At 41.2% G+C, this 13,705-nt stretch overlaps 1 protein-coding gene across 1 annotated transcript; it reads left to right on the top strand.

Moving 5' to 3' along the window:
* Positions 1-366: 366 nt before the first annotated feature.
* On the top strand, positions 367-13,217 carry ZNF470 (zinc finger protein 470). Its single transcript, XM_014794339.2, has 6 exons — positions 367-1,137; positions 1,881-2,011; positions 3,057-3,147; positions 8,915-9,041; positions 9,206-9,301; positions 11,139-13,217. The coding sequence occupies exons 3-6, from the start codon at positions 3,088-3,090 to the stop codon at positions 13,010-13,012; spliced, it is 2,157 nt and encodes a 718-aa protein (XP_014649825.1). The 5' UTR covers positions 367-1,137; positions 1,881-2,011; positions 3,057-3,087; the 3' UTR covers positions 13,013-13,217.
* Positions 13,218-13,705: the final 488 nt, after the last annotated feature.

Genomic DNA, 13,705 nt, shown 5'->3' with positions numbered 1-13,705 from the left:
GGGACAAAATGGGCTGGGGGAGTAGAACATATCAGAGAGAGAGAACTGGTAGGCATGAAATAAGACAGGTTACACACACACACACTCAGAAAATCATAAATCACAAGTGCACGAAACACTAGGCAAAATCCAAATCCGCGCTCTCCTCACACCCCGAAGGCTCTGCCCATAGACCCGCCTCTCCTAAGCCCTGCCCACTTTCCGTGGCTTTCCCCGGGCCCAATGCGCCTGCGCGCTCCCCGCCTCCTGCGACACCCCCGCCACCCCCCATCAGCGGAGCGCGGTGAACAGGGACGTAGGTCTCAGCTTTCTGAGCCTGACAGCTGCGCCTGCGCACTCAGAGCCTGGCGACGGCTCCCAGAAGCGCCCGGGGCTCGGCTCGCCTTATGAGGGTGGTTTATACTTCTGGGACCCGGAATCGGAGCTGAGAGGCTTCTAGTCGGCTCTGTTCCGGACAAGGAGGCACCGACATGGGAAAGAGGGCAGTGATCACCAGGCCGGGAAAGGAACCGTGCCCGGCAGCCTCGTCGCCCAATTTCAGAACGCCGCCACTGCCCCCTGTCGGGACTACATTTCCCAGGGGCCGTTGCGGCGAGAGGACACGCCCACTTCCGGCGAGGGCTTGAAGTGCGGGCGTGAGCGAGTCGGGCCGGTCCTGAGGAGACAGCCGGGTCGGGCGGCGGCGGTGGCTGGGTCCGGGAGGCCCCGACGGGTCGGCGTTCCGGTCTGCGCGTGGGGGGCGGCCGTGAACGTGCGCGCGCGACTTGGCAACTGTGTGACTGACGGTGCGTGGTGTGTGTGTGTGAGAGGATGTTACTGACGGGGAGGGGGCGGCGGGTCCGTGTGCGAATGGGGGCAGTGTGCGAGACGTGACTGATGAGGAGGGATGTGTGTGACTGCGGCGTGTGTTTGTGCACGTCCCAGCAGCGCGTGAGACACGCTGTGTATTGGAATGAATGAGGGATTTTACGTGGCTGAGAGCGGAAACTCTCCTGGGAGAGACCCCACTCCCCTCTGACTCAACCCCCGAGCGCCCGGTGTGGGCCGAAGCCCTCGAGTCCTGGGGGGTGCCCGTCTGCCCCACCTGAGGGGGCGGACCTCAGGACACGTCCACACGTGCACGGACGGAGTGCAGAGGTAAGAGGGACAGATGGCTTGGGTGCGGCTGCACGAGTGGAAATTGAGGTTTGGGATGCTGTCTTTCAGGGCCTAAGTCCTGGAGGAGAATGTCTCTGGCCTCAAAGGCTGGTGGGTCTGGGAGTCCAAAGATTTGGAGGGTCACCTTGGCCAGAGTATGGAGCTGAATTTGGGGAGGGACCTTGACTTGCCCAGAGGCACCCAAGCAAGACACTCCCCTTCCAGGCTGTGTGGGTATCTCCAAGGACCCAGGGGAGAGAGCATTCCCTGTCAGAACATTACCGCTGGGAGCTCTGCTGCTCTTCAAGGAGGACCCCAGTATTCAGTTCTTTACCTGTCAGAGCCCTGTCCCGTATCACGGGTGGGATGGGACTTGGGAGGAAGGCGAGATTCGCGGCTTCATCTGGAAGTGCTGAGGGATCCCAGCCTTCCTATTGCTTAGTCACCTTCTGGTAAAATAACAAAATACTCCCATTCCTCCCTCACACTTCTCTCTCTCCCCCTCCCGGCCCCCACGTCAGTAACAAAAGAGAGAGGGGAGGAAGAAGCGCTGTTTGTACCTATATTATTTTTTGCTTGTTTTACTGCATGCAAAATAGGTAATGTTTACTGAGCGCTTACTGTGTGTCAGACGCAGTTCTAAGACCTTTGGGGGATGTTAACACCAAGACAGTGAACGTGAACTATGAAGGCAGTGAACTACAACACTATGAAATGGGAGCTACCTTATCTTCTTTTTACAGGTGAGGACACTGAAGCATAGAGAAGACAAGTAATCGCTAAGTGGAGGAGCCAGCTTCAGATCCAGGACAGGCTGACTCTAGAGTCCCCCTCTGTGCTGGCTCTCATGCAATCCCCTCAACAACTGCTTGAGGTAGGTATTCTTAACCACTTTTCACAGTTGAGGAAACCGACTCTGAGAGGGTTAAATAACTTCAAGAGTTCAGATCCTAAAAGCTCCACTGAGCAAGTTTTTTTTTTTCCTTAAACTTTCTGACCCTCACTTCCTCTTAAGTAAAATGGAGATGATAATATTGTATACCTCATAGGACTGTTATAAGGATTAAGTGAGCTCATACCTGTAAAGCGCTATGTGTAGTCCCTGCCACATAGTCAGTGCTCAATCAGTAGTCCTTCTTATTATCATTATTATAATGATGCTTTGAGAAAGCACTGGAGTTTAGAGGAAGGAAACCAGAATAAGGTCTGATACTTTTATCCTCTTCCTGATTGAAGAATCTTGGCTCAGGGGGATCAAGGGACTTCTTCAAAACTATAGTTTGTTCCAAGGCAAAGTGAGAACCTGGGTCTCCTGGTGGTTTTTTGGTCCAGTTATCTGCAAGCCACGTGAACTCTGTAGTAACAAAGGTAATGCCTCTCTCTGGGGAAGATGGCCTTTTCCAAGTCTCATAGAATCTTTACAAATCCTGAGTAGTTAGTTGCACAAGGGGCATATTCTCTGTTACATTCTGGTGTCTGCTTGAGCAGATAACTTGGGTGGTGGAGCAGGGCAGACCTAAGGTGGTGACTGGGTTCCATAATTTACAAGCGGTGTAACTTGTGCAAAAGACCTCACTTCCCAGAGCTTTCATGTGTGAAATGGTGACAGTATTCCCTATTTTCATTGAAGATTGTGAAGGTTAAGTCACTGTTAATATATGCAGCACCCCTAATACATCTCTGTTGTTAATTACTGGGTGGCTTTGAGAGAGAGAGAGGTTGTGTTTAGCCTGAAAACCCAGAGTAGAGTGGAACTGCACTGTACACTATAGGTCTCCCAACGAATGGCTGGACTGTTGAGGGGAAGATGGGGTGGGAATGGGGAAGTGAGAACAGAGGGATCTGAGGGAAAGAAAGAGTTTCTAGGCTGTGATTATTAGAGCTACTCAGTCTCTCACTACTCCTTTCTCCTCCCCCAGCGCTGCCTCTCAGGGTAAAGCCCTTCTCCAGATGAGGAGCCAGGAAGAGGAGGAGGTGACAGGAATTGAACTTCTTAAAGCCATGTCCCCGGTGAGTTAGTATTCCCTCTGTCCTCCCTAAAATACAGTGTTGATTTCCAGGATTTGGTAATGTTTGTTTCCTTCTGAAAGTTGTCTGCTTAAGAGTTCCACCCTGGAGCCTGGTTCCTATTTTTCCCTTTCTGCTAAGTGTTGGGGCCACAGAGATAGACTCAAACAGCCTAGTGCCTTCTCAGAGCTTCCTCTTCTTCCTACTTGGTGTTTATTCCTCGTTCAAGAAATGACCCAGTCCAAGCCCTTCTTTGTGCTCAGTCTTTTCATAAGTATCTGATAAAGCAGAAGTAAAGTCCTTAGAGGAAGTTTTAGGGCCATGATCTGCCTGGTTCCTAAGTCCTCATCATGGCCCTCAGCTTACAGTCTGTTGGAGAAATGAAAAGGCAGTGAACGTTTATTTATACAATGTGATAAGTGGTGCCGGTGGAGGGTAGAATTCCTGTGGAGCAGTGGGGGAAGGACCCTTAATAGCTCAAATGGTGCCTTTGGGTGAATTAGAAAAAGGTGCTCCTTCCTGTGGACTGGTGAAACTCTATGACAGGCCACACAGTCTGGCAAGAGGATACTTTATTTTAGCTCCCTCTTGCCTCCTTGGTGAGAGATCCTTATGCAGGATATAGCTTACACAATCATACTGTTGGAGGGAGGAAGGGTTGGGAGGACTTCACAGGGGAAGTGATTACTGAGTTGCACCTTGAAGGAAGTGGAGGCGATCTGTAGGCACAGATGAGAAGGGTGGCATGTTGGTCAGAGTATGCAAAGATTTCCCCTCCAGACTTGACTGTGGAGCCGTGAGTGTCTTGAAAAGCCAGGGAATAGTCTACACTCTTTTCTTCTTTCTAGGATGAATATCATAATCTATTTAATCAGCCCCTTGTTGTTCCATAGGTAAATTATTGTCAGTGTTTTGCTATTTAATAGACTTGCAGTGATCATCCTTGTAGTTGAATTTTGGCCCTTAACTCTGATTATTTTCTTTGACTAAATTCCTAATTTTTCATTCCTTGTGGATTAGTTTCTCAAACTTACTCTACTCCAGAACATTTTTAATTTTAATATTTTTATAACCAATAATAGAAGCTTAAGAGCTATAATTCATGTTCTGATTAAACTAAATGCTAAACTAGTGTCACCAGCAAATTAATTATTGTAAGAAATGATAAAATTTGATTCATAAACTTAAAAAACTAATCAAATAAAAAATAACTTAGAATAGTTAAATTGTTTTAATTTAATTAAATTAATTTATTTATTTTTGGTGAGGAAGATTCACCCTGAGCTGACATCTGTTGCCCATCTTCCTCTTTTTTTGCTTGAGGAAGATTAGCCCTGAGCTAACATCTGTGCCAGTCTTCCTCTACTTTGTATGTAGGTTGCTGCCTCACGAGTAGCACGTAGCATGGCTCACGAGTGGTGTAGGTTTGCGCCCAGGATCCGAACCTGCAAACCTGGGCCACTGAAGCAGAGCATGCTGAACCCAACCACTATGCCACGGGGCTGGCTCCTGTTTTTATTTTATATCGAAGACACAATGAGCAACTTATGTCAAAGCAAAACACCTTTTGTTATCAGATACAATGCCACAAAACATGCACTCCCAATGGAACTTGGTTCTTAGTGCATTTAAACATTTAAACAAAAGCATAATTGTTATTTGTCAGAGGAAAATATTTTAAGAGTGGCAGAGTATGGCATAAAGGTTAGTAATATGGACTGCGAAACCAGACTGGCTGGGTACAAATTCTAGCTCCACTATATACCAGATATATCACCTTACTTGCAGTTTCCTCGAGAGTGAAATGGGAATAGTAGTACCTAATTTATAGCCCTGTTGTGAGGATTAACGAGTTAATATGTTTTAGGTATTTAGAAAAGTACCTGGCACATAATAGGCGCTATAATAAGCATTAGCTGTATATGCTACTATTTGCGTATGTAGCTACTATTTGCTTATGTGCCTATGTGGTTTTTCATACACACACATATATATACACATACATATATAAGTTAACGAACTACAATATGATGTATCGTGCACAAGAAGCACTGAACATCAGGAGGCTTTTTATTTCCAATGGAATAATAATTTACACTGAATTTGGGAGGGTCCTTGTTCTGGGTACAGTGGACTGAGCACACTCCATCCTGTCTTTCCCACTGAAAGCTGCTATAAAACTGGAACAGCATGCATGGAGCAGCAATTTGAGATCTCTAAAAAGTAAACAGTAACAGGCAGATTGGGGAAGAAGCCCAAAATTTCAGGTACCACTAAACCTGTCGTATGTTTACCTTATCCCCCCCCCCAATATCTCCTAGCATGGATTCAACAAGCCCAAAACCTAGAAGTGGGTAGTGTTCTGGACAGAAAGAGCTGCAGGAGAATCCTTCTAGTTCATGCTCAAGAAGTGCTAAAGGGGTTTAATGCTCAGTGTGGGGAAATCCCTCCTTTAAAAATTTTTTGTTTTCTTGTGCCCCAGACATGGCATTGGGGGTCTGCAGGAGTCTAAAACCCTGATGGAGGTGAAATTTTCTCTATGATTAGAGAATCTGTGTTCCCCAGATGTGGGGTAAACTCTCATTGCTTTTTTTCTGCTTCTTTCCTCTCCATGCTTGGCCCCAGGGGTGGGTAAAGTTGTGGGAAGTACACAGTAGAATGGAATAAATAAGCCTAAATTATCTGGCCAGAGTACCAAAAAGAGGAGCCCTAGGGAAACAGAAAGTACTGGAGAGATCACAGAGAGAGAGGAGCTTTGGAAATCAACCACATAAAGTTGTTTATGAACTTCTGGGCTTACTCTGAGCTGCTTGTGCATGTATCTGACTCTAAAGAGCACGTCTTTGAGATGTGAACTAAGGGGTGGACCACTGTCCAGGTCTCAGGCTGGCCACTGTGTGGTGTACAAATAGAACAGAGGTGAATATCACTGCAAAGGCTTTGATGATGGAACTGATGTCAAAACACAACCCGTAGAAGGCTGGTTAGAACTTGCAGCCTAAACAAAATATCAATATTCTCCATAAGATTTAAAAAAGAGAGTCTCATAACATAATATCCAAAATGTCCAGGATACAATCGAAAATTACTCAGCTAACACATAAACAGGAATATCTCAATTCACAAGGGAAAAGACAGTCAACAGATACTAACACTGGTGTGACACAGAGGTTGGAATTACCTGATAAAGACTTTAAAGCAGCTATTATAAACATCCTCTGACAAGTAAGGAGGACCACCCTTGAAAAAAATGGGAAGATAGAAAGTCTCAAGCAAAGAAACAGAAAATATAAACAAGAAATGAAGAAAAATAAACTCATTGGATGGGCTTAATGGCAGAATGGAGGTGACAGAAGGAAGAGTTGGTGAACTTGAAGATAAACAGAAATTATCTAATCTGAACCCCAGAGAGAAAAAAGAGTGAACATAGCATCAAGGCCCTGTGGGTCAATACCAAAATATTTAACGTTTGTATCATTGAAGTCCCAAAAAAGAGAGGAGAAAGTAAATGCAGAAGAATATTTGAAGAAATAATGGCTGAAAAATTCCCAACTTTAGTGAAAGACAAACATATGGATCCATGAAGCTCAGCAAACTCCAACATGATAAACTCAAAGAAATCCCTGCCTGGAAACTTTATAATCAGAGTGCTGAAAACTAAAGACAAGGGGAAAAAAAATCTCAAAAGCAGCCAGAGAAAGATGATTATAACACATAGGGCAACAGTGGTTTGAATAACTGGATTTCTCTTCAGAAACCATGAAAGCCAGAAGGAAGTAGAACTTTTTTAAAGTGCTCAAAGAAAAGAACTGTCAACTCAGAATTCTATGTCCAGTAAAAATAGCCTTCAAGAATGAAGTGCTCTCATCATAAGAAAAAGAGATTTTGTAACTGTGTGTGGTAATGGATGTTAACTAGAATTATTGTGGTGATTATTTCACAATATATACAAATATTGAATCGTTACGTTGTACACCTGAAACTAATATAATGTTGTATGTCAATTTATACCTCAATTAAAAAAAAATGTGGCTAAACCAATGTTAGACAAAAAAAGAAAAAAAAAGAATGAAGGTGAAATAAAGTTTCTCATATGAAGGAAAACTAAGAAAATTTATTGCCAGATCTCTAAAGAATTACTAAAGGAAGTTCTTCAGATAGAAATTATACCAGAAGAGAACTTGGAACATCAGGAATGAAGGACGTACAACAGAAATGGTAAATATATATATATATGTAAATACAATCGACTGTTCTCGAGTTCTTTTAAATATCTTCGACAGGTGAAAACGAAACTAATAACTTAGGTTTACTAAACAGAACAGAATTTGAACATAGATGATCTGGCTTCAGAGACCATGTTCTTAACTACTGTAATATACTGCAATTAGATAAACTATAAGGAAAACTTTTATTGAAGTATTAAGCCAAATGTTTCACCTGTTCTTCTTGACCTTTCTTCCTCCTGTCCCATCCCTCCTTCATCATTATCATAGGTAACAATTCTTGAGCAGTTAACTTGTGCCAGGTACCGTATGCCTGTTACTTCATTTAATTCTCACAGTTCTGCTGTGAGGTAGGTGCTAAAATTATTCCCAGTTTTCAGATGGGGAAATTGAGGCACATGGGAGTTAATTAACTTGGCCATAATCACCCAGCTAGTCAGTGTTAGAGTCTGATCTCTTTAGAGTAGTCTGAGCTTTCTCTCTGGTTTAGTTCAATACTGGTATTTTATTTAAAACTCATATGTAGATATTGATATAAGTGAACTCACAAAATAAGAAATAGAAAATCTGCCAGCAACCACAGAGTGGATGACTGGCATCATCTTGCTGGTTGGTTAGGAAATTCATCCTGTATAATAAAACACAGGTTGCTTGACATGAGCTTATCTCACATACTCTCTCCTGATACTTCTTAGCAGATTTTCAAAAACCAACTTTCCACATGTGTTCTCTCCTAATCCAAATGTATTTTTATTTGAAAAGAAAAGAATATGTGGCTGGCCCGGTGGTGTAGCGGTTAAGTTCGCACGGTCCACTTTGAAGACCCGGGGTTTGCCGGTTTAGATCCTGGGCACAGACCTACTCACTGCTCATCAAGCCATGCTGAGGCGGTGTCCCACATAGAAGAACTAGAAGGACCTACAACTAGGATATACAACTGTGTACTGTGGCTTTGGGGAGAAAAAAGAAAAAGAGGAAAATTGGCAACAGATGTTAGCTCAGGGCCAATCTTCTTCAAAAAAACAGAATATTGCTAGGCATTTCTTTCATTTTTTTAGGCACACTTCTTCACATCTCAAGAACACTAAGATTTCTTAGAATATATTGTGGAGATTGAAATCATGTTCATTAGGTCAGCATCCTTGCTTGAAATTTTCTCTTGCAGTCCTAGAGCTCTTTAATTTGTCTATGTAGAGAAGTGATCCAGCTCCTAACCCAGATAATAATTTGGTACTTGGAGATACCCTGTTGTGAATACAGTCAACATTTTTTCATGTGAGAATGTCTTCTCACTGCCACAAAATTGTAAATGCTCCAAGAACAGAGAGTATCTCTCATATTTTTTCTTTTTCTTGATACATACAATATAACTGGGCAGAAAAGTTGTCCAGTAACTACCTGACCTGATCATTTAGACTCCCAGTGCAATTACTTATACACAATATTTTTATCCAAAAGTGTAAACAGCATAACCCTTTGCCTTAGAGCCAGCTAAGTGAGGGCATGAATACTGATTGAGCAAGATTATATTTGTGTCATTTCAGGATTCATTGACTTTCACAGATGTGGCCATAGACTTCTCCCAAGATGAGTGGGAATGGCTGAATCTTGCTCAAAGGAGTTTGTACAAGAAGGTGATGTTGGAGAACTACAGGAACCTGGTTTCCTTGGGTAAGAGTATCTTCCTCCTTCCACCTCCCCATAACTCAGTAGCCCTTCATGCCTTTATCAGCATTTTCCTACAATGCCACTTTTCTCTCAATACCATTTCGACTGGGTCATAGCTCTGGAATATTCGTAGCATAAAAAATTTTCTTATTTTTTCCTCTATGCAGGTCTTTGCATTTCTAAACCAGATGTGATCTCCTTATTGGAACAAGGTAAAGAGCCCTGGATGATGAAAAGAGAGATGACAAGAGGTCTATGCCCAGGTAAGTGCAGGATAACTAGAGCTGGGAAACTATTCTCAAGATTTTTGTTCTGTTTGGTACTTGTTGGAAAACACCTCTCAAAATCCCTCCCAAATTGGAACTTTTTGTTCTTTACACCATTTTTTGAATGGATCTTCTCTTCCCCACTGGTGTGACATACCACCTTTACCTTTACGAATTTCCTGCAAATACCACAGTCTGTTTCTGAACTCTGTTATGTTCCATTGATGTTTACCTAGTTCTGCTCAAGTACCATATTGTCATAATAATCCCTGACTTTCAATATTTCTGAATTCTTTAGACAAATTTGTGTTTATTTTTTGAACTGGTTTAAATATTTTTCTTTTCTTTAAAAGGTGAGTTTATTGGGTTAACAGTATTATAGCTATGTTCTTCCCTCTGCTTTTAATTATTTTTCTCTTTGGTGTTTTTTGTTGTTATTTATTTTTGTTTTGTTGTTTATGTCTGTTGTTTCTTTATTTCCTCTTCACACCATCCCACCCCTTGATTTGGAAAGGTTTTTAGTCTTAAAGTTGTTCCCTTATGTCTTTATATAATTTTTAAATCTGTATTTTAAAATTCATTCACTTGAAATTCAAAACATCATCTTTTGATACCCATACGAAAGATGAGGAAATTAGCTCACTAACGTTACCTCCTTCCTCTTCATCCATCATCTCCCCACTTTTATTGTACTCATTGGGATTTTGGCCCAGTGTACTTTCCTCAAGTTTATTTATTTATTTATTTTCCCTGCCTTGCTTGAGAGCCATTTTTCTGGTTTAGAAAGCTAGATAAGAGACTATAAATATATATTGCAGGGAAATGAGCCTCAAGTGAGATGGTTACAGTTTATTTTGTGGCCTGTAGTGTGGCCTAATTTCTTGTTTTCAGTTCTCATAGTTTCAAGAAGAGGATTGTTGGTAGGTCACTTGTAGCCCTAACTATGTACATTAATAAATAAATAATAAAAAATAAATGAATTAAGTATTCAATTCAAGATATTAGAAAAAGAACAAAATGATTCTAAGGAAAGTCAAAATAAGTTACGTATAGTAATTTATACTTCTAGAGATAAAAGTAGGAATAAATCAGTTAGAAAACAACAGATCTAATGAAAATAAATAGGTACTAATTTAGAAAACCAATAAAATATATAAACTGTCAGGACAAATGAGAGAAAACACAAAAAAGAAATAATGATAAATAACCATAGATGCATAAGTACTTAAAAGAATCATATAAATCTATTTCCTCAACTCTCTGTAAATAATTTGAAAACATAGATGAAATGGATGATATTTTAGAACATAAATGATCACAACTGACACCAGAACAGATAGGAAATTTAAACAGACCAGTTAGCTTAGAAGAAATATAGAAAGTTGTCTAAGAATTGCCTCCCCAAGAAAAGAAGCAACAACCCCAAATAGTTTCACAAATCATCTCTATAAAACCTTGAAGGAAAAGTATCACCAACGTTGGTTAAAATGTTCCATGACAGAGAATAAAAAGGAGAACTTTAAAAAAATGTGTTTATAAGGACAGCATAACATTTGATACCACAATAGCACAAAAAAAGAAATTACAGACAAATCTGAATTATGAAATGGTGCAAAATCTTAAATTAGAAGTCATATTGAAATAATATACCATAGCCAAGGAAGGTTTATTCCAGAAATGCAAATATGATTGCATTGCCTAGCTTTATCTAAGAGCTTTCAAAAACATGCCCTTCTCGCACCCTTCAATGTTTGATTCACATGGTTTTATTTTGGAAGTTTCCATTCTTCTAGAATTAAATAAAGGAGACATTTGCTTTCTTAATATTTTTCAGACTTGGAATATGTGTGGATGACCAGGGAATTATCTCCAAACCAGGACATTTATAAAGAAAAATTATCCCAGGCAATGCTAATGGAAAGACTTACAAGCTATGACCTTGAATGTTCCACATTAGGGGAAAACTGGAATTGTGAAGACCTGTTTGAGAGGGAGCCGGTAAGTAGGAAGACACATTTTAGGAAAGAGACAGTCACCCATATAGATACCCTTCTTGAGAAAAGAGACAACTCTAACAAACCTGGGACAGTTTTTCATCTGAATACATTATCTTATATAAAACAAGTATTTCCCATGGAAGAGAGAATATATACTTTTGACACAGATAAGAAAATCTTAAAAACACATTCATTTCTAAAAAAACACAAACAAGTCTATGGAGAAAAGAAACTTTTGAAATGTAATGACTGTGAGAAAACTTTCAGCAAAATCTCAACCCTTACTCTTCATCAAAGAATTCATACCGGAGAGAAACCCTATGAATGTACTGACTGTGGGAAGGCTTTTATCCAGAGTGCCCACCTTGCTCAACATCAGAGAATACACACAGGAGAAAAACCTTTTGAATGTACTGAATGTGGGAAAGCCTTCAGCCAGAATGCTCATCTTATTCAACATCAGAGAGTTCATACTGGAGAAAAACCTTATCAATGTAAGCAGTGTAATAAAGCCTTCAGCCAGCTTGCACATCTTGCTCAACATCAGAGGGTTCATACTGGAGAGAAACCCTATGAATGTATTGAATGTGGAAAGGCTTTTAGTGATTGTTCATCCCTTGCTCATCATCGAAGGATTCACACTGGGAAAAGACCTTATGAATGTATTGACTGTGGGAAAGCTTTCAGGCAGAATGCATCTCTAATACGTCATCGGAGGTATTATCACACTGGAGAGAAACCCTTTGATTGCATTGATTGTGGGAAGGCTTTCACTGATCACATAGGACTTATTCAGCATAAGAGAATTCATACTGGAGAGAGGCCTTACAAATGTAATGTATGTGGGAAGGCTTTTAGCCACGGGTCATCCCTGACTGTGCATCAGAGAATTCATACAGGAGAGAAACCTTATGAGTGTAGTATCTGTGAGAAGGCCTTCAGCCATCGTGGCTCACTTACTCTTCATCAAAGAGTTCATACTGGAGAGAAACCCTATGAATGTAAGGAATGTGGGAAAGCTTTTAGGCAGAGCACACACCTCGCTCATCATCAGAGAATTCATACTGGAGAGAAACCTTATAAATGTAAGGAATGCAGCAAAACCTTCAGCCAGAATGCACACCTTGCACAACACCAGAAAATACACACTGGAGAGAAACCTTATGAATGTAAGGATTGTGGTAAGGCCTTCAGTCAAATTGCACACCTTGTTCAACACCAGAGAGTTCATACTGGCGAGAAGCCTTATGAATGTATTGAATGTGGGAAGGCCTTTAGCGATGGCTCCTATCTTGTTCAACATCAGAGACTCCACACTGGCAAAAGACCATATGAATGTCTTGAATGTGGGAAGGCATTCAGACAGAGGGCATCCCTGATTTGCCACCAAAGGTGTCATACAGGCGAGAAACCTTATGAATGTAACGTTTGTGGGAAAGCCTTTAGCCATCGTAAATCCCTTACTCTGCATCAAAGAATTCATACAGGAGAGAAACCTTATGAGTGTAAGGAATGTAGGAAAGCCTTCAGCCAGATTGCCCATCTTACACTACATAAGAGAATTCATACTGGAGAAAGGCCCTATGAATGTAAAGAATGTGGAAAAGCCTTCAGGCAGAGTGTACATCTTGCTCATCATCGGCGAATTCATACTGGAGAGTCATCCTCAATTATTCCTTCCTGCTCACCCCCATACCACCAAGTCCTCTAAATTCAATCTTCTAAATACCTCTGGAATCCATCTGCTTTTTTCCAGTCCATGTCCCATCATGATAGTCCAAGACCCAACCATCTCATTTGGATTTCTGCAATAGCATTGTAACCATTTTCCCTCTTGTTCCTCTCAAGTGCATTTTTAACACTGTAGCCAGCTTCATCTTTTAAAAATAAAAATATATATTCATGTTACTTTCCCATTTCAAATGCTTGTTTTGAAGAATATGTTAGGTAATCCATTTAAAGAGTTCAGCACACAGTCCTTTTCATACAATTAGTGCTGTTAAGGTAACGATTTCCTTACAATCATATTAAGCTGTAAGTAAAAAGAATTAGTAGGTCAAGACTAACAAACCTACAGATTTGAGGACAGAGGACTCTTTACTCTCCCAGTAGGTAGGAAAGATGAATTCATTCAGAGTTGAAAGGTTGTATGATGTACAAGGTAAGATGGTGGCCTCCCACTCCCTCTGTATGAATATAAGGACATATAGCATTGTTGATGAGGAACTCTCACTCCGCCTGGCACCCAGAAGTGAGACTAGGCCAATTAGAACAAAAGCACTTGGTAGAATGTAGGGCTAGCCCAGGGGATAGTATTAAAAACAAACTAAGCCAGCTAGAAAACTTGAATAGATTAATGCCATGAAGTGAACTGGAAAAGGTAGTTCAACACTTTCACCTTTAG

Source organism: Ceratotherium simum, chromosome 33, assembly GCF_057802395.1.
Source record: "Ceratotherium simum simum isolate JZ-2026a chromosome 33, ASM5780239v1, whole genome shotgun sequence".
In the NCBI taxonomy this organism is placed as follows: Eukaryota; Metazoa; Chordata; class Mammalia; order Perissodactyla; family Rhinocerotidae; genus Ceratotherium; species Ceratotherium simum.
Note: the sequence above shows the minus strand (reverse complement) of the source record. Positions and strands in the feature narration are given on the sequence as shown.

What these genes read in the sequence shown, in the direction of transcription:
- ZNF470 (XM_014794339.2), top strand. Translation starts at nt 3,088, where the DNA reads ATGAGGAGCCAGGAAGAGGAGGAGGTGACAGGAATTGAACTTCTTAAA. An exon ending in CAGGAACCTGGTTTCCTTGG is followed by an intron (nt 9,042 to 9,205) that starts GTAAGAGTATCT and finishes TCCTCTATGCAG; the next exon opens with GTCTTTGCATTTCTAAACCA. An exon ending in GACAAGAGGTCTATGCCCAG is followed by an intron (nt 9,302 to 11,138) that starts GTAAGTGCAGGA and finishes AATATTTTTCAG; the next exon opens with ACTTGGAATATGTGTGGATG.